This window comes from Cucumis melo, chromosome 6, assembly GCF_025177605.1.
Source record: "Cucumis melo cultivar AY chromosome 6, USDA_Cmelo_AY_1.0, whole genome shotgun sequence".
In the NCBI taxonomy this organism is placed as follows: Eukaryota; Viridiplantae; Streptophyta; class Magnoliopsida; order Cucurbitales; family Cucurbitaceae; genus Cucumis; species Cucumis melo.
The window spans coordinates 798,500-817,192 of NC_066862.1; the positions used below are offsets into that span (position 1 = coordinate 798,500).

The 18,693-nt window shown below is 37.2% G+C and overlaps 2 protein-coding genes across 6 annotated transcripts; both read left to right on the forward strand.

The window, feature by feature from the left end:
- The first annotated feature begins 116 nt into the window (after positions 1-116).
- Positions 117-13,971, forward strand: LOC103483174 (uncharacterized). Of its 2 annotated transcripts, none has more exons than XM_008439650.3 (15): positions 117-706; positions 1,016-3,655; positions 4,232-4,661; positions 5,882-6,110; positions 6,374-6,538; positions 6,673-6,945; positions 7,314-7,559; positions 8,250-8,639; positions 8,745-10,103; positions 10,333-10,389; positions 11,082-11,516; positions 11,661-11,884; positions 12,030-12,163; positions 12,583-13,010; positions 13,198-13,971. In XM_008439650.3, the coding sequence occupies exons 1-15, from the start codon at positions 328-330 to the stop codon at positions 13,282-13,284; spliced, it is 7,476 nt and encodes a 2,491-aa protein (XP_008437872.2). In that variant the 5' UTR covers positions 117-327; the 3' UTR covers positions 13,285-13,971. The 2 variants fall into 2 exon arrangements, with proteins under 2 accessions (XP_008437872.2, XP_008437873.2); XM_008439651.3 differs by having other exon boundaries at positions 1,036-3,655.
- Positions 13,972-14,597: 626 nt separating this feature from the next.
- LOC103483175 (uncharacterized) lies at positions 14,598-18,411 on the forward strand. Of its 4 annotated transcripts, none has more exons than XM_008439654.3 (3): positions 14,598-15,139; positions 16,471-17,433; positions 17,760-18,411. In XM_008439654.3, the coding sequence occupies exons 2-3, from the start codon at positions 16,484-16,486 to the stop codon at positions 18,229-18,231; spliced, it is 1,422 nt and encodes a 473-aa protein (XP_008437876.2). In that variant the 5' UTR covers positions 14,598-15,139; positions 16,471-16,483; the 3' UTR covers positions 18,232-18,411. The 4 variants fall into 4 exon arrangements, with proteins under 4 accessions (XP_008437876.2, XP_008437874.2, XP_050941805.1 ...); XM_008439652.3 differs by having other exon boundaries at positions 14,747-15,139; positions 17,745-18,411; XM_051085848.1 differs by having other exon boundaries at positions 14,755-15,279.
- Positions 18,412-18,693: the final 282 nt, after the last annotated feature.

Consider the following 18,693-nt stretch of genomic DNA (forward strand, 5'->3'; position numbering starts at 1 on the left):
ATTTTAGGAAATGTCAAATGGAAGAACAGAAATTATCGATGTTGATTAAAGTTGAAAAATCAAATAAACGTGATTTTTCTTTTGTTATTATCTAAATTTTAATTTCGTGAGACGAGAGAATCAGACCTTAGGCTCATTGTAGCAGTTAACGAGTGAGTTGATATCGTACTTAAGCTTCCATTACTCGAATAGAGATGAGAATCACGTGGAGAAGAAGAAGAAGCTAGATTGGAATTTCCCATTACTTCCCAAGCTCAACTGTCCCACCGATGCGTTTCCGTCGCCGGTCACTATAATTCATCCACTTCTCCGATCAGACTCAATTCCATGGCGGGAACAGCCTCCAAGATGGATCCTATCTCTCGTCTCCCTCTCCCTCTTTTAGGATCCGAGCCGATTCCTTCAGCTCCGAATAGATTGGACCCACCTGGTTCCTCCATCGATTGGATTCCAGACTTTGCCGGCTATGCCTGGGTCGCTTATGGAGCCTCATCTCTTTTGGTCATCTCTCATTTCCCTTCTCCTCTATCTCCCAATGAAACCAAATTCGGACCCATATTTCGCCAGGTACTGGAGCTCTCTGGCGATCACTTATCAGCTGTCAATGCTGTGTCTTGGTCTCCCGTATTACCGTCGGAGGGCGAGCTTGCTGCAGCCGCTGGCAATCGGATATGGGTGTTTTCCCACGATTTGGGTGCTTCTCGAGGTACGCGATAGTTTGAAGTTACTAATTTTTCATTGCTGTTGGTTAGTGAGAAAAATGAGCGGAGGACTGATTCAAAAATGATATATTGGATTACTTGCCAATTAGTTCAGCCATATTTACTAGGATAGTTCTGACGTTAATTTTCACTTGGATTCGTCGCCAGCATTGCGGAAAATGGAGGTAATCCGTAACAGTAATGTAAACTATTGACGAGGAAATAGTAGGTTCACTAAGCGAGATTGATAACATTGAAATGTTTCCATTAAATTTTGGACACCTTTAAATTATATTTGATTTACTCATATTCAGGTTCTTTTTGTTGGAGGCAGAATTCAGTGCTTGTGCAATCTCTGAAGGTTGAGGCCATTCAGTGGACGGGGGCAGGAGATGGAATTATTGCTTGTGGAGTAGAGGTTGTTTTGTGGAAAAACACTAACAAGTCCTGGGAAATAGCTTGGAAGTTCAAACCGGATGTACTCCAAACTCTTGTTTCTGCAAGCTGGTCTACTGAAGGGCCATTTGCAACGGCACCTCATGCCAGGATATCGAAGACAGAAAATACGCTGACTGAAAAAGCTTGCAGATCTGTGCTGGTAAGTCAGAGTGAAGGGGAATATGGGCATGTGAAAATTGAGTTATGTCATCCTCTACCCATAACTGTTATTCAATGGAGGCCTTCAGTTAATGGGCCTGAATTCGCCAAGCATTCACCAAGGCATGTACTTCTGACATGCTGCTTGGATGGAACTGTGAGATTGTGGAGTGAGACTGAAAATGGAAAGGTCAGAAAATTTAGTAAGGATGTAAATAATAGAAAGTCGACGAGAAGGCATTTTTCTGTTGCTGCTGTCGTAGAGATAAATCAGGCATTGAAGGGAACTCTTGGCATGGATTTATTTGTAACATGGGCAACCGAGATTAGAGGTATGTGCCAACCTTTTGATGTAACTAAGAAAGTTCAATCCTCAGTAGGATTCGAACAAAACAAGGCTGGCAACTGTGAGTGGCTAATAAGTTTGGGTCCAGGATCACTGGTTACTTTTTGGGCTGTCCATTGTCTTGATGATGTATCCCCATTAAGATTCCCTCGAATCACATTGTGGAAGAAGCAAGAGCTCAAAGGATTTGAAGTGGGACGTCATTATACTGATGGCTGTACAAATTTGAGTAACAAGTTTCTCCTCAAGAAAGTTGTAATATCAAGGATTCACCAATCTGGTTCCCCAAGTATATGTTCTTTGATTCAGCTATTGCCTTGTAATTCCTTGGTGTGGTCACTTTTATCTGCTCACACATTAACTGACGTAGGGGATGCATCCTTTGACCAAAAAAGGTTAGAAAGTTTATTCTCGTGTTCATCTAGCAGTCAATTGAATTTAAGTGGTCACGCTGGAAAAATCTTACATGTTGCTGTGCATCCGTACAATTGTGAGGTCAAAATAGCTGCTTCCTTGGACTCTAACGGCTTGCTTCTTTTTTGGTCACTATCGAGTATCTCCAACTGTGTCTTAGGTCCTCCAACACTTACTCCAACGTGGGAACTTTGTGGAAAACTTGTAACTCAAGATTCATGCTCCAAATATACAAGTGTGCAGTGGGCACCATCAATATTGGATGAAGAATTGATTCTTCTCATGGGACATGCAAGAGGAATTGATTTTTTTGCTGTTAGGATTAGCCAAAGTGATGAAGAAAATACTGAATGTCACTACTTATGTACCATACCTTTCACCGGTCATGGTCCTTTTGAGAATGGTCCGACCAATATATTTTCTATTTTGTTGCCTTCTGATATTAATATAACTTATAAATTCAATAAATTTATGTTATTAGGGGTATGGATGAAAGGATTTCAGGCATTATCTTGGGAAATCACCCTACATGCTTATGATATCTCTGGGACTGGAATACATTGCAAATGTGATATTGATAATGAAAATAGAGCTGAGCTCAGCATATTGAGATTTGAAAGTGCTTTTGGAACCAAAAAATGTTGTGTTAGTATAATCCCTTGCTCATCACAGTTACCTAATTCTCAAATCCATGATCAGATTACAAGTTTTGCCGTTGTACACCAAGGAACTTTTGTTCCTGTGCAGCAAAAATTATCTTCATCAGGTGAACCATCTACCCCTGCATATATTATGGCTACTGGCTCTGCTGATGGTAGTTTGAAACTTTGGAAAAGTAATGTAGGAAAACCATCAATCTTCCACGTGCCATGGGAGCTTGTTTGTGTTGTTGTCACACATCAAGGCCCCATTACTGCTTTGTCTTTGACTGATTGTGGTAGGAAGATTGCAACAATTAGCAAGGACAACCTTGAATGTAAAACCAGCAATGTTCATTTATGGGAGCTTGCATACCTTGGTGCAGGGACCCTTTTGTTTGAAGATGAACTGTCCTTTGAAAGCAATATCATTGCAGTGGACTGGCTAACTTTAGGAAATGGTCAGTTCTTACTGGGAATTTGTTTGCAGAATGAATTGTGTGTGTACTCCCTGAAGCGTTTTGGCTGCCACACCTTGTCAGAGACCACAAAATCCTTGGATGCCAAGACTTGGATATGCATTGGGATTTCTCGTACTCTTCCTTCTAACTGTGGCTTCCGCTGGGGGCCAAGGACCACGGCGATAGTTTTACATGATCGTTACTTTTGTATAGTTAGTCCATGGTTGTTCCTTGGGGTTACAAATCCTGATGCTATGTGCAACACTCATTACATTGGAGAAACTAAAACTCACCATGTCAATGGGACTACTACCAACATTTCTGCTGCTGTTTTTGCTGATAAATGTTGCGGTATCAAAACATTACCAGATGATATTTATGAAAGCAAATATAGACCAGGGTCGCTTGGTCTAATTAGCATGCCAGATGTAGTTGATAAATTGTGTGGATCACTCTCTTCTTTTCATCCTCAGGCCCTCCTCTTTAATATATATTCAGGTGATTATACTTGCCTATCAGAAAGTTTTGTTGTTTTCTCAAGTATTGGCTTCTAAAAGCTTCGTACAATAATTCATTACAATCTACCTTATTCATCATCATCATCATCATCATCATCATCATCATCATCTTCTTCTTCTTCTTCTTCTTCTTTTTTAAGTCATTACGATGTACCTTATTAGACATATGAAGACAGATAATAAATTATCCATTTATTTCATCTTAGATAAATTTTACATTTTTGTCTTTTTATTATGTTGTTAAGTTTATTACTCTCACAGACATCTTACCAAAAATTACTTTCATAGACTTGCCACCCCATCAGCAACAGCTAATCATGGTTACACTTTTGTTTTCCTACTTTCTGGTTAAAGCATGAACCCTTAGTTCCATGTTTTCTTAAAGAGAAAAGAAACTGTAATTTCTTTTAAATTGTTAGGTAAAGCTGCAAAAATAAACAACTATTGGGGATTCTGTGTTTGAATAATTTCTTTAGAATTCTATCTCTTTCTGTCCGGCACAGTTAAATTTAATGGTTCATTCAGGCTTAAGATATGCAATCCTCGATTTGATTAGGCAAGTGGAAACGTGCATATTCAGCTTTGAGTCATCTCATTGAGCATCTTTCGTCTGATAAAAAGAGCTCTGCAAACTCAACCTATACTATTCCAGAGATCCCTTTGTCGGATTATTTTGAAGGAGTTATAAAAACTTCAACTGATAAAGGAGTTCAGTGGAGTACAAATTCCTTATCATCCCAATTTAAGGAAGGTGTTTCACAATGGGCCTTCAATTGGGACTCTATAAGTAATGACAATTCATTCATTCCATCCTCCACGAAATCTGAATTCAGCAGCTTTGTTGAGCCTCTTGAGAAGTTATATGAATTAGCAGGGCTAACCAGCATGGAGAAGACACAAACTCTAGCAATTGTGGATCTTCTAGGTGAAATCAGTAATAAATCATCTTCATCTGCTTATGAAAGTCTTGACGAGCCTGGAAGAAGGTACTTTGCAGTAATGTTTTTGTAACATCTCGATACTTAATATTCAGAAGTTGCCAGACCTTTCTGTTTTATTAAAAGGCTTGGAGAAAACCTTTGCTTCATTGTCCCCAAGTCCTGCAATACATTCGTTTTCCTCCTTGATTTTTGTTTTAATTTTTTTCTCAGTTTGGTATGTTTTAATTGACTTTAAGTTCATTTACAGTATAGTTTCTTGATTTCTGGACGTTTATTACTTTTCTTTTCAATATTTTTCTATTGGATCCTTCCAAGTTCTAGAACGTTGCCCATGTAATCTTTAGCTGCATGACTATGCATATTAGATTGTGTTTAAAGAGATCCCCCAATATGTTAGTTTGATGCGTGAATTATGAAAACTCTGAGAATTAAATGTCGAACATAAACAAAGGATACTTCCCTTCAGCTGTTGTACTTCCCAGATTTTATGCTGTGTTATCTTACTCTCTAAGAGGTGAGGGAAACATTTTCTTATTAAAAGATTTTGAGCGGAAGAACTTGAAATTTGCAAGCATTTGGGAGCTTATCGAATTATTGAAGCGAAATACAACCTGACATAGAGGAAGAGAGTCTTAAATTTCATAATTTGCAGCTGCCTGTTTAGTTTTGGTTAAATCCACTTGAAATTTACCAAGAAATAACCTAACTTCAACTGCTGAAGTTTTTCTAGTATCTTTCCTCTCAGTGATCACGAAAACTGCACAGAGATCCAATTATAGCTCTTCCATTTGTTCTTCATGGGCTTTCACAGTAGATGTATATACCATGGTTCCAATTTCCAGTTATGTGTTCTATGTGGAAGCAAAGGATGATTAAGGACATCTACTGTTTCATTGCTCTTAAGCAAGAAGTGTAATTTTCTTTTTCAATGTTTTGTATATTCCTAGGTTGCATGAAAATCAGGGTCAACATGTGGCCATGGACTTAATATAAGGTTATTGTTTTGTGGAAAAATAAAGTTACAGCGACAATGGGTTTTTTTTTTTTTTTTTTTTTTTTTTTTTTTTTTTTTTTATAATAATTATACTCCCTTTGTAAATTCAAACTGGTAGTATTCCTTATACTTGGGAGGATGTAAATGGTGCGATGTAAATTTTTATGGTGCCTTTTAACTAATTTTTTGAAGCGAAAAATTTAAGACTAACTATTCGATGATGCAATTTTCTTGCTTCTGGCTATAATGATTATTTATTCTCTTTCTCTAGATATTGGATTGCTTTGAGGTTTCAACAATTGCAATTTCTCCGGCGTGAGAGTAGATCAGCATCTGTGGAAGAGTTGGCCATTGACTCAAAATTGATTGGATGGGCCTATCACTCTGATTGTCAGGAAATTCTATTGAATTCAGTTAGTTCTAACGAACCAACTTGGCAGGAAATGCGAAGTTTGGGTGTTGGAATTTGGTTTACTAATACAACACAGTTGCGTATAAGGGTAATATACTTGGTGATATTGTATATTGGTATACAAAATCAAAGTGATTCCATAATCATCATGTGTTTCGCTTTTACTTTTTGTGAAAACTAAACAGTAAATTCCGAAGTATAGGAAAAACAATTAACGAATAATTCTTTCTGTTCATAAGTTCATTTGAGTGACTGGAAACAGATGCTTTTTTAGAAAAATTGCAGTGTTTCATCTGCCACGGATTTAATATTTTTTCTCCTTCTTCTTTTGTTGGTGCATGCTGTATGTAGATGGAGAAACTGGCGAGATCCCAATATTTGAAGAAAAAAGATCCCAAGGACTGTATGCTTCTGTATGTCACACTTAATAGAATCCAAGTTTTAGCTGGCCTTTTTAAAATTAGCAGGGATGAGAAAGATAAACCCTTGGTGGGATTTCTTTCACGCAACTTTCAGGTGGTCCTTTGTTATATACTATCTCGGAAATGTCAAAGTTATGTGCAAGATATTTGGAGAGAACAGTCTTACAGTGTCATTTTTCGCCTTCAAATGATGTTGACGTGCAGTTTCGTTTGATTTTCACTTTCCAGGAGGAAAAAAATAAGGCAGCAGCTTTGAAGAACGCCTACGTTTTATTGGGGAAACATCAACTAGAATTAGCTGTTGCTTTCTTTCTGCTTGGCGGTGATACTTCTTCTGCTGTTAGTGTCTGTGCCAAAACCCTTGGGGATGAGCAGCTTGCACTGGTAATTTGTCATCTAGTTGAAGGGCGTGGTGGACCTCTTCAGCAACACCTAATTACAAAGTTTATGCTTCCATCCGCCATTGAGAAGGGCGACACTTGGCTTGCAAGCATTCTTGAGGTGCACCATTCATTTTAAGGGATAAATGCAAAATACATTCCCATAGATGCGAATTAAAAATTTTAGTACAACTTAAAAATGATTGCTTCTACTCCATGTGATTTGATTATTTGCATAACACACCCCTCTTGCTGACTTAAAATCTCAATAAATGAGGAAATCTGTATATTATTGAACCACATACATAATAATTCATTTTTAAGCTATCATGATCTGATTTGTAATTGCATTAAATTTATGCGTGTTTTATTTGCATCTGCTTCCTCTTAATAAATGATGGATGTGTAAATAATACAGCAGAAATGGAATATATGTGTGTTTCGAATCTGTTATGCCAATAACTTAAATTTCTTTCCTTCTGTTTTCAGTGGGAATTAGGAAACTACACTCAGTCCTTTCTGAACGTGCTTCGTTTGGAGTCTAATTCCGTAACTGGTCCACCGTTTCTTTCAAGTAAACATATTGCTTTACTAGACCCAAGCGTTGGTATGTACTGTCGACTGTTAGCAAACAAAAATAGCATGAAGAAAGCAGTTGGAGTGCAATCTGCCGAGATCCTTTGCCAGCTTGCAACCTTGATGATGGCTACTGCTTTGAACAGAAGTGGTCTTCCTGTAAGTTTATGTTTCAGCTAAGGATGTTAATTGGATGTTATTTCTACTTTAAAAAAGGTCTGCGTCTAACACAGAAGTTCAGTCCATCACGAGTATAAATGACAATTTTTAAGCCATATTTTATCAAGCTGATACTTCAAAAGATTATTTGCGTTAAAACAGACTGTACCTTGACTTGCTGTAATAGAAGTATATTTCCAAAATGAACCCAGGAAGCCTACTCCATAAACCATACCCAATTTGATGAGAAATCATTGAAGTGTCCTATGAAATAATCCTATTCCAATTCAACCCAAATTCTCCAAATTATAGCTGGGATGGGTATCAATCATAACCTCTATTCCCATTCATTTAGTTTGAAATCAGCATCATACTTTTAGAGAAACCAAAATCCAATTGATGGCAATCCAATAGATCTAAAAGTATGTATGATGGGTTTCAAAATAGTTAAAGGGACTGAGGAAGTGGATGATTGACTTCCAGTATGTCCTAGTCCTACTTGTAGCATTTATCTGCACTAAAAAGATTTTCGGTTCTCAAACATTTACATGTGGATCTTTTAATTTTAAGGAAAAAAACACTAAGAAAATAAAAAGGAAGCTTATTGATTTCTTTCAAACACTCCCATACCATACCCACGTACGTTTTGTGATTGCTTTTTTTTTTTTTATGTTCTCGATTGATTTGAAGCTTGAAGCTTTGGAACACGTGTCAACCTGTGGGAGCATTACTGATGTTTCTGATGGGACTAATAAGGTTGATATTCAGTGTTTTGATACTATAAGCAAAATCTGTCAGAAATATCCCAGAGATTCCTCCAGTTGGCTCTCTGTGGAATTTGCAGTTCATCTGGAGCATCAAGCAAAAACAGATTTGGCAGCTCAATACTTCTCAAAATTGATACGGAAGCATCCCAGCTGGCCAACTGTAAATTTTGAATCTGTTGGATGCATGTTATTTTCGAAGGAATATGAGATGGATTATGAAAAATCTCTTGAAAGTTATCAGCACAAGTTAAGTGTGGGGTTTGCACAGTTTGAAATGAAGTTTTCACTGCTTCCTGCCTCTCTTGTTAGTATGGTACGTGGATTTCTGAGTGATATTTTCTCTTTAATTTATTGCTTCACATGTCAATGGTTCTAAATTTTTAAATGATATTCATTCTCTATCCATATTTCTTATCAGATGTTACTCTTTCTGTGTAATCTTGGGCTACAATTTATTGGAAATGATATCGTTCAAGGATTTACTTCTCAAGAGTGCCCGGATGACAAGAACCTAACGACTTATAGTTTCCTCGTGCATCGTCTCTTGCACAAGGCACTACTGAAAACAGCACAAGAAATTTCTCTTTCAGCTTCACGGTATACTATTGCTTGCAGTTTATCTTTTCACAGAGGTGAAATTAGGTCGAAGTGTTTAGATACCTGGTGGTACTACCTTCAGGGTCTCTTATTATCATTACAGGGTGTAAGAGCTGCTTTGAGAAGTACACATGATTCTCTCAATGATGATTGTGTTTTCAAGCTTCTGACCATTCTTGATTTGGTTGAATATGACTTGTATTTCACGTCTGCTTGGCTACTGAGAGACTCAAGATGTCTTCTTAAAATGGTGCAACTGCTCCTGGCTAATGAACAATCTTCTCTTGATGTTGAGATGGAACGTCTGAAGCAACTCCTCTCTCAGTTTGGAGAGTTGATAGCTCAAAATTTATTGTCTGATGTAGATTATAATCATGAAATTTTGGAAGGTGTGCCTAATGAAGAATATGATGATATTGTGCATTCAATTCCAGGAGATGAAAGATGGCACATAATTGGGGCTTGTTTGTGGCATCACGTGTCCAAATTCATAAAACATAAGCTGACTACTTTAACTAATAAATCTAAAGAGGGTAGTTTCAGTGGACTCACTCTTAGGAACCTCAATTCCTGGGTTCCAGGTCTTTCAACCATTAAATCTGATCAGAATGACATTTTAAAGAACATGATTGAATTGATATCAACGAATTTTACTTCTTTACTTACTATCGTCCTTGCTCAAGCTTCTTCTTATCAACTAAAACAACTGGTGTCATTTCTGCAATACAAGTTAGATAAGAGATTGTGCGTGGCAACCGTTGTTTGGTTTGAACAGTTTAGCAAGTCTTCTGAGCATAAGAAGCATCATGCTGATGAGATGTATAATATAGATATGTGTAACAAAGGGGAATTTGAAACATTATGGAGCATTACTTCCAATCCCAATCTGGTATCAGAATGCTTTGCACACGAAAAAGTTCATCTGTTGCATTGTTTTGATCGTAAACTCTCTAAAAGATGGACTGACATTTATAATGGCACCACAAGGCCAGAGGAAACTTGTGGTCGTGAATGTGCACTTATTAATAGTTCAGCCAGTGATACCACTGGATCTCCTGGTAAACTACTTCGCAGTGGGAGAACACTTGTCAGTTCTGAAAAGGAATTGGCAACCCTTGATGATGTCATGCCTTTTCAGAAACCTAAAGAGATATATAGGAGGAATGGAGAGCTTTTAGAGGTAATTTTCAACCCACTCACATGTTTTGTCCTCTAAACTTCTTAGGATTGAGATTCTCTGCTTCTTTATACTTTTACTTTTAATTCTCCTTGGTAACATGCCCTTCTTATTGAGGAGGCAGAAATTAATTTTGTCTTGAGAAGCGATTTGCATATTCCTTATAGTAAAAAGATCATTGAAACCAAAGCTTTGATCTAGCGTTCTTAATGGGGTTTTTTTTCTAAGGCAGGCATTGTGTATCAACTCTGTTGACGGAAGACAAGCTGCACTTGCCAGTAATAAAAAGGTCAGTTGTCATCCTCCTATTAGGCCTTTTTTCTTTCACTTTCTTTTTCCCTTTCCTGTTTTCCAGAATTCCCAGATGTTAAGCTTAATGTAAGTTCCTTCCTCAATTTTCTGAATGATTAGATGGTGTCTACCTTACAGAATCATCTTCGCTTTAACAGTTTAGGAATTTTGTGGTTGATCCTTACAGAATCATTTTTGCTTTAACAGTTTACATACGCTTGTAAAATATGCCAACTTCATGTTTATAATTTAAAAAATTTGAACCATTAAAATTCAAAGTGTGCTAAAGATTCTTGACCCTCGAGTTATCATTTGTATTGTGATATTCTGAATTTTCAATGAGATGGATGAATTGGCAAGTTTTCTGTTTGTTTCAATTCTTTATGGTTCTATTTTATTATCTACAAAGTTTATGTCTTGATGATGATCTCTAAACGTTTTTCTACAGATGTATATGTCATTCACATAATCAGTTTGTGAAAACTTGGTAAAAATGACCAGGCATAAAGTTGCATCACCTTTTTTTTTTAAAAAAAAAGAGTATTAATTTAAATATAATGCTTAATGGACAATGTTTTACAATGTTGTTTATCTGAAATTGAAGATTGAGCTGTTCTCTCCTATAATTTATTTTTCACTCTGTGACTTGTATCTGCAATCATGGTTCTTGATTCCGATGGATGCATTCAGGGTATAATTTTCTTTAGCTGGGAAGATGGGATGGCCTCCAGAGATGAAGAGGATTATATCTGGTCAAATTCTGAGTGGCCTCTAAATTTAAATGGGTGGGCAGGCTCTGAGTCCACACCAGCTCCAACATGCGTATTTCCTGGAGTTGGTCTTGGTAGCAACAAAGGGGCACACCTAGGGTTGGGTGGTGCAACTGTGGGTATAGGTTCACCTGCAAGGCCAGCGAGAGATTTGACAGGAGGTGGAGCATTTGGTATTTCGGGTTATGCTGGTATGGGTGCTTCTGGCTTAGGTTGGGAAACACAAGAGGATTTTGAGGAATTTGTAGATCCTCCAGCTACAGCAGAACACACGAGCACGAGGGCTTTCTCCAGTCATCCTTCTAGGCCTCTTTTCTTGGTTGGTTCTACCAATACACATGTATACTTGTGGGAGGTATGAATGAATATTATTTTCTGCTCTAGACTAGCAGATTTTTGCAGTTTAACATACGATAAACTGGAACTTGCATATTTTAAATTTTCTGTACTCATTTACTGTCAACTCTTCTTTGGATGATGTAAATTTAAACCAATGCAGTTCGGGAAGGACAGAGCTACTGCAACATATGGTGTCTTGCCTGCAGCAAATGTGCCTCCACCATACGCTCTAGCCTCAATATCATCTGTGCAGTTTGACCAATGTGGACACAGATTTGCTACTGCTGCGCTAGATGGGACGGTTTGCTCGTGGCAGTTGGAGGTTGGAGGAAGAAGCAATGTCTGTCCAACAGAATCGTCTTTATGCTTTAATGGCCATGCATCGTATGTACTTTTACTTCTTAAATATTAAAGAAATATATTTGGTATCTTTTCTAATCCACTTACTATAATATATATGTATATACAGGATGTGCTTGCAAATAAGTTTCATAATCAACTAAAGTTTGTGTACATTACACATTTGTAGGGATGTCACTTATGTTACTTCCAGTGGATCAATAATAGCTGTGGCTGGATATAGCTCCTCTGCAGTTAACGTAGTCATATGGGATACACTGGCTCCACCAAAAACATCACAAGCAGCCATTATGTGTCATGAAGGTATTCATCTCATAAGTCATATTTAACTCCAAAAGCGGGCATTTTACCTTTTTGACCGGGCAATCATTATGTAGAACATATGACTTGCTTGATTGTGATTAAAAAAGAAAATAAAGCCAAACCTGTCCACCGAAGGGAAATGGATTTTCATTTACTATTATTTCAAGTTGGGAGTGTCTTTATTTAGTCTGCTTATTGTAGGAAGTTTTATAACATAAAGAAATCATATATTTTCCCTATCACTTTACCAGTGTCCTGCATTGTTCGTAGACTTACGTGGAAAACTTTATCGTTTAGATCTTTTGATGACATACCGTAGTCTGTTGTCAAAGCTATTATTTCTTTTTTCTGTTAAACTTTCAGTTTAGATATTGACATGTTCGTATATTGCTAAGCATCTTACTTTTTTTAATGTGAAGGTGGTGCTCGCTCAATTTCTGTGTTTGATAATGAAATAGGAAGCGGGTCTGTTTCTCCACTTATAGTTACTGGTGGAAAAGGTGGAGATGTAGGACTTCATGACTTCCGGTACGTAGTCACTGGTAGGACTAAGAAACACTCTCCTAAAGGTGAAAGGATTAGCGATGCTTCAAATACTAACATGCTAGGTACCGTTGGTGAACAAAACTTAAATGGAATGCTGTGGTACATACCGAAGGCTCACTCTGGGAGTGTTACCAAGATAACTTCTATCCCAAATACGAGTTTGTTCCTGACTGGAAGTAAAGATGGAGATGTAAAACTTTGGGATGCAAAAAGAGCTAAGTTAGTGCATCATTGGCCAAAGTTGCATGATAGACACACTTTTCTTCAACCGAGTTCCCGTGGTTTTGGTGAAGTAGTTCGGGTAACTTCTTTTCTTTGTGAAGTACTTATAAAAATTGAGTTCTAATCAAAGTTGATGCTTAAATAGCAGGCAATGCAAATCGATATTCTTTGTGTTTTATATTAAAGTAATATTTGCTGCCTTGTTGGTAATTGTGGAAGGTAACTCTTTCACAATGCTAAAGCCATTGAATTACGTAATGCAACAGGCTGCCGTTACTGATATACAAGTTATCGCAAGTGGATTTCTTACCTGTGGTGGAGATGGCTTGGTCAAGCTTGTTCAACTTCAATAGATCCAATACAAAACGGCAAAAACGTTAATGTGAAAATTTGAGATGTGTCAAAGAGGTGTATAATGGTTTAAGGACCGCTGCATGTTTGGCTCTAGGATGCCGCCTTGCGTTTGATCAGGCATGTCTGAGATATTTACAGTTGGTGCATTCTTCTCGCCATCAGCTTTAATCAAGTTTTGAGCTTGATTTTCCAACGTGCTGTGACTGTAGTACTATCAACTTCAGAAGGTGAAGAAGGTAGTTTTCTTGGCCGAGGATTTCAGCAAATTTGAGTGAAATCAAGTGCTATTATCTCGTGATGAGGTGGTGGAAAGACTTTTGAGGCAATGATAAATACAACTCAGACAGAATAGAAGTAAAGTCGTGCTTGCTTCCTACATGGAGTGAACAAAGAATTTGCTGCTTACTGCTAATGGGTGTCATCTCTCGGTGCATTCTTCGATGAAGTTGGCATAAGAATTTACTACCTTTTATTTTTATCGAGGTTAACATTCTGCTACATGGTATAATATTGGGATGTCCGAATGAATTTTTGACGAGTGTATAAACTTTATTCTCCCTCTTTTCCCAGATTAAGGAAAATAAAACTGTCCTTGTTGCAGTTTAGGTTTATGAGATTCTTTCCATTGTACATTTTGTAACTTTTGTAGAGCTGAAATTTAATGTGAATTATCTTTTTTGCCCTCCTCTTTTTGTCTAATCATATTACTTCTTGATGGACGAATGACAGAATGACTGATTGGAACGACGGGCCATTCTTGTCGAGCTAACTTATTCTGCTCAAGTCTATTAGTAAGCCATAGAATTTTTTAACTCGAGGACACAGTTGTACATCTATAAAATATATCCTATTCAATATAAACCAAGAGGATTGATTCAGGTAGTTGGTTCATTTAGATTTGAATGGATTATGTCGGTTTATGTCCATTTGATTTTGACAAAATAAAAAAAACCACCCAAATCAACCTGCTTACAACTTTCTTCTGTGCCAAAGCGTTTATCAATTATAATCAGTGTGCTTGGCAAAAAGGCTCCCATAGAAATAAACTTATTATGTCAATACTTTTGGTAGGGACAATCCCAAGACTCAACAAGCCATTGGATATGAAGTTTCAAAAGAACATCCAATAACTTTTGCTTTCTTCTCTCTAAATATGTAGTTGCGTTTCCATTAATCACAAAAACTCACCTACGAAACTCTATCATCGTTTATTGGCCAAACACATTTTTCCACTAAAGTTTCCTTGCAAGTGAAGATAAAGCTCCAATGTCCCCAAAACCATGGGCACAACAACATAATTTCATTAATTTTCCTCCAAAGTTACTCTCAAGTTAAGTCCTTGAACTTTTTGACGAGTAAGAATTTCAAATCTTCAACCGATTGATAAACGATGATATATCTTCTTAACCAATTGAATTATATATTTAGGTCTCGTTCTCTCGAACTGAACAAATGTTTTGTAAACATTTTGGAAAATAAGAAAGAGCAAAAGGAGAAAAAAATGGTTTCTTACAATAGAGTGATGAAAAACTGCTCAAGTAGCGAGTGGTGTTGGGTTTTGAATGAAACGGCAACGTTTCACCACATTTCTGTTTCAATTTTTCTTGCTGATTAGTAAAAGCGCCCCTTCAGAAGCCGACAGCAAAGAATTGATAACTGAACGAAGAAAAAGATAGAATGCAATAAAAAAATCAGCAGAATTTGGAAGACTGACACCTCCTTTCTACAGTCTCCTCCTCACCCAGATGCGTCATCTTCTTCCTCTGGTTCTAGATTTTCTCTCTCTCAATTTTGAATCTTTTCAAGCCTTGCTTTTGACCCGGATCCTCTAATTGATTCTGGTTAATTTCAAAGGTACCCATTTAGTTTATTCCTCTCCCTATTCTGTTCTTTCGAATTTATGAGTGGTTTTGGATCATGGGGTTGCTTTCATTCTTCTTTTTGCCTTGTTTTTGTTACGTGGGTTCTCTCTGCTGGTTAAAATGATTCTGTTGGTGAGTTGCTTGATTACTGGGTTTTTTTTTTTTTACTTTGATTTTCTTGGGTCTGCTAAATCTGGATCCTTTTCTTTCTTGATGTTGATTACAAGTTCCAGGTGCAAACATGTGATCACTTTGTTGTAAAACCAATTCTAAGGATTTCTTTAATTAGTTTTGGGGCTCAAGGTTTAAAATATTTCCCCCTTTCTGTGAATATGTAAATATGAGCTTATAATGGTTACTAAGAAAACATTTCTGTTGCAATCACAGTTCATGTATGCTCTCTCTTGTGTGTAAGTAATTCTTTCTGATTTTGAGCTGAATGCTTATGTGCAAGAGCAGGAGGGAGGGAGAGGAAGGGGGATGCTTTGTTTTTAGCTCAAGCTTCTAATATACTGCTAAATTTAAGTGGTTGGGACATAAATATATTGGGTGTCTTTCCCTACCATTTTGTTTCCAAAACAAATGAATATCATATGGGCTTAATCAATCCTTCAGAACTCGCATTCGGGTGTATTAGTAGGAGATTTGGGGAGGTCGTTCAAGTTAGCAAATTCAAGTCTCAAGAACTAGGGAGAATTTGTATTTGGAAATGCTTAAATCGAAATCACCGTCCTATGAACTGTGGCTTCAGACTCAGATATATCTTCTTATATGTGCTTACTAATTAATACTGTCCATTTCAAGTTCAGGAACTTGAAGTGCTTTCTGATCCAGATTAGGCATGTGAATTATTAGCAAGTTAACTTGTTCATAGATTTCCTTAATATCTTTAGTTTGTTTGAGTTAATTTTTTTCTATACTATTTGTACATGCTTGCTGAAATTAAACTTGTTCCCCCTTTCTCCTTAATGTTGAAGATGAATACCTCTGTTTGGTATAATCTGATTGTTCTTTAATGATGTTTTAATATTTTGTGAGTCTAGCTGTCATGAATAACTAGTCCTTTTGGAGAAAAGATGAAGCAGTAGTTGTTATGATCAGTCTATTAGATTCAAATATTGTTTAAATTTAGATGGGCATCGTAAAGTAAAACATAACGTTATCAATTGCTAAACTCTGCTTTATATGAATCTTGAATTTCATCTTCGATTCAATTTTCTGTATTTCAGATATAATGTGCTTTTGGGCAGGGGCTGTTTTCATATGGACATAAATTTTGATTAAAATTCTTAACAAGTTCTACTTTGCTGTGAATGTTCAAAGATATAGGATTTTGATGGCAGCAGCAGAAGCAAGGGCTGCTTTTCAGAGGACAGTTAATCGTTGCTTTGTCCAAGAAGATGCCAAAAGAGCTCCCAGATTAGCTTGCTGTCAGTCATCATCTTCAACATCCAAACAGGTTGATTCTGGACCTGCCAATGCAGCAGCAGATGGGCCAGATCAACCTTCTATTGGATTTATGCCTTTTAGCAGAGCTTCCTCATATTCGAATCTGCTTCCTGACTCAAAATGGTGGCTTCAGACGCAATCTAGTTATGGATTCCAAAAGATTTTCACCCTAGAACACATGAATCCTTTAGAGGCTGCCAATGAAACTTCAAAATCTGGTACTGAAAAATCATGTACTTCAAGTGATATTCATCGACCTGAAGGTAGCAATTCTGTTTGTGGAGTTGATGATTTTAGCAGGTCTTCTCTAGATACTGATCATGGTGTCTCTGCCCTTTGTACAAAGAGAGTGACTAGAATTTTGAATGAAGACATTAAAACCTTGGAAGGCACAGATTCTCAAGAATGTACTGGTAGTGTAGATATGAAAGCAGACTTCGAGTGTTTAGATAAGGATTCTTTCAACAGCAAAACAGTTTCCAAAAATCAAGATGAGTCTTACTTCGATCCAGATTCTCCTTGGATTCAAGAGGACAAAGCTGGGCCCTGGTGGTGGATAACAGATAAAGATGAATTGGCCTATTGGGTTGCACAGAAATCTCTCGATCATATTGAGAATTGCGATCTTCCACCTCCTAAAAAAACTTGCTTGAACTTTAAGAGATGCCCTTATGCTCAAAAACAATGCCATGAACACAATACAAATTTGGTTTCTACCTTCAAGTCAACCCACCAAAATTGTGGATTGGATTTTTGTCGTTTTGGCAGAACACAGAGAGACCTGAGTGAATCATTTGAACAAGGGAACTTGCTTCATGGATCTCATAAATCTTCGAGGTACTATGTAAATTCCTAGTTGCTGTACTTCTATGAATTCCTGGTGCTCAACTTCTTTTTGTTGAATATTCTTGTTGGTTCTTACCATTTCAAGATAGTATTATCACATATGAGGATTAAATGACGAGATAGAACAGTATCACTTGTACAAACAGCTTTTGGAACTCTATCTGATAAATGGGCATTGCCAATTTTTCAGAATAGTTTTCTAGTTAAGTTAATTAGTGTAGTTGAAAGCAAGATTGATTATCGTTTATTTTTGTTGTCTTCACATCCAAAAGCTAAGGGCTTATTAATTATTACTGAAACAGTTATGTTGAATGCAGCGGTACAATTCCAGACAACTTGACAAAAACAATGCAAACTTCTGAGGATAACACTAGCAAAGCTGAACTAATGGATGCACTGCTACATTCACAAACCCGCGCTAGGGAAGCTGAGATTGCCGCAAAGCGAGCTTATGCCGAGAAGGAGCATATAGTTGAGCTTTTCTTCAGACAAGCAACCCAACTCTTTGCATATAAGCAGTGGTTTCAACTGCTGCAGCTAGAAAGCCTGCAGATAAAGAACAGCAATCAGCCGATGTCCACTCTTTTTCCTTTGGTTCTTCCATGGAAGTCGTACAAGAATATGGTGTCTCAGAAGCGGCGGAGAGTCACTGGGCAGAAAAGAGTCGAGCAGGATCGGCATAAAAGTGATATTTCTACTTATGCTGTTGCTTTTGCTCTAGGATTGAGCCTGGTCAGTGCAGGTTTTCTTCTGGGATGGACTGTAGGGTGGATGCTTCCTTCTTTCTAGGCTTTAGTTTGGATGAACTTCTCTTAGAAGAAAAGATGAATTGACAAGGGTACGTGCTCAATCAAATATAAGCTCTGTGTGTATCTCTGTAACATACCTTTCCAATATGTGGAATGTTGTTTATATGTATGAGGATTACATTTTAATGAAGAGAAAGAATATCTCTCTTTCGATTCTTTAGATGCCTTTTTGTCTGTTCCTATTTCATATAATTAATACTCAACCTTCTTAGAAGGAAATTATGAATCAACTTGTGCAGGGGGCTACAAGAGATCTGTACATTGAGAAAATTGATGTTCTGATTATATATCTTTTAGTTGGGATGAAACTTTGTAAAATCCATAAACTACTCCCAGATTTATATCCATATAACAGTTCCTCAATTTGAACCTTCTTCAGATTTTAAACTACCTTCAGTCTTACTCTTATCCAGCTTTGTTCTATGAATTTTAAACATAAAAC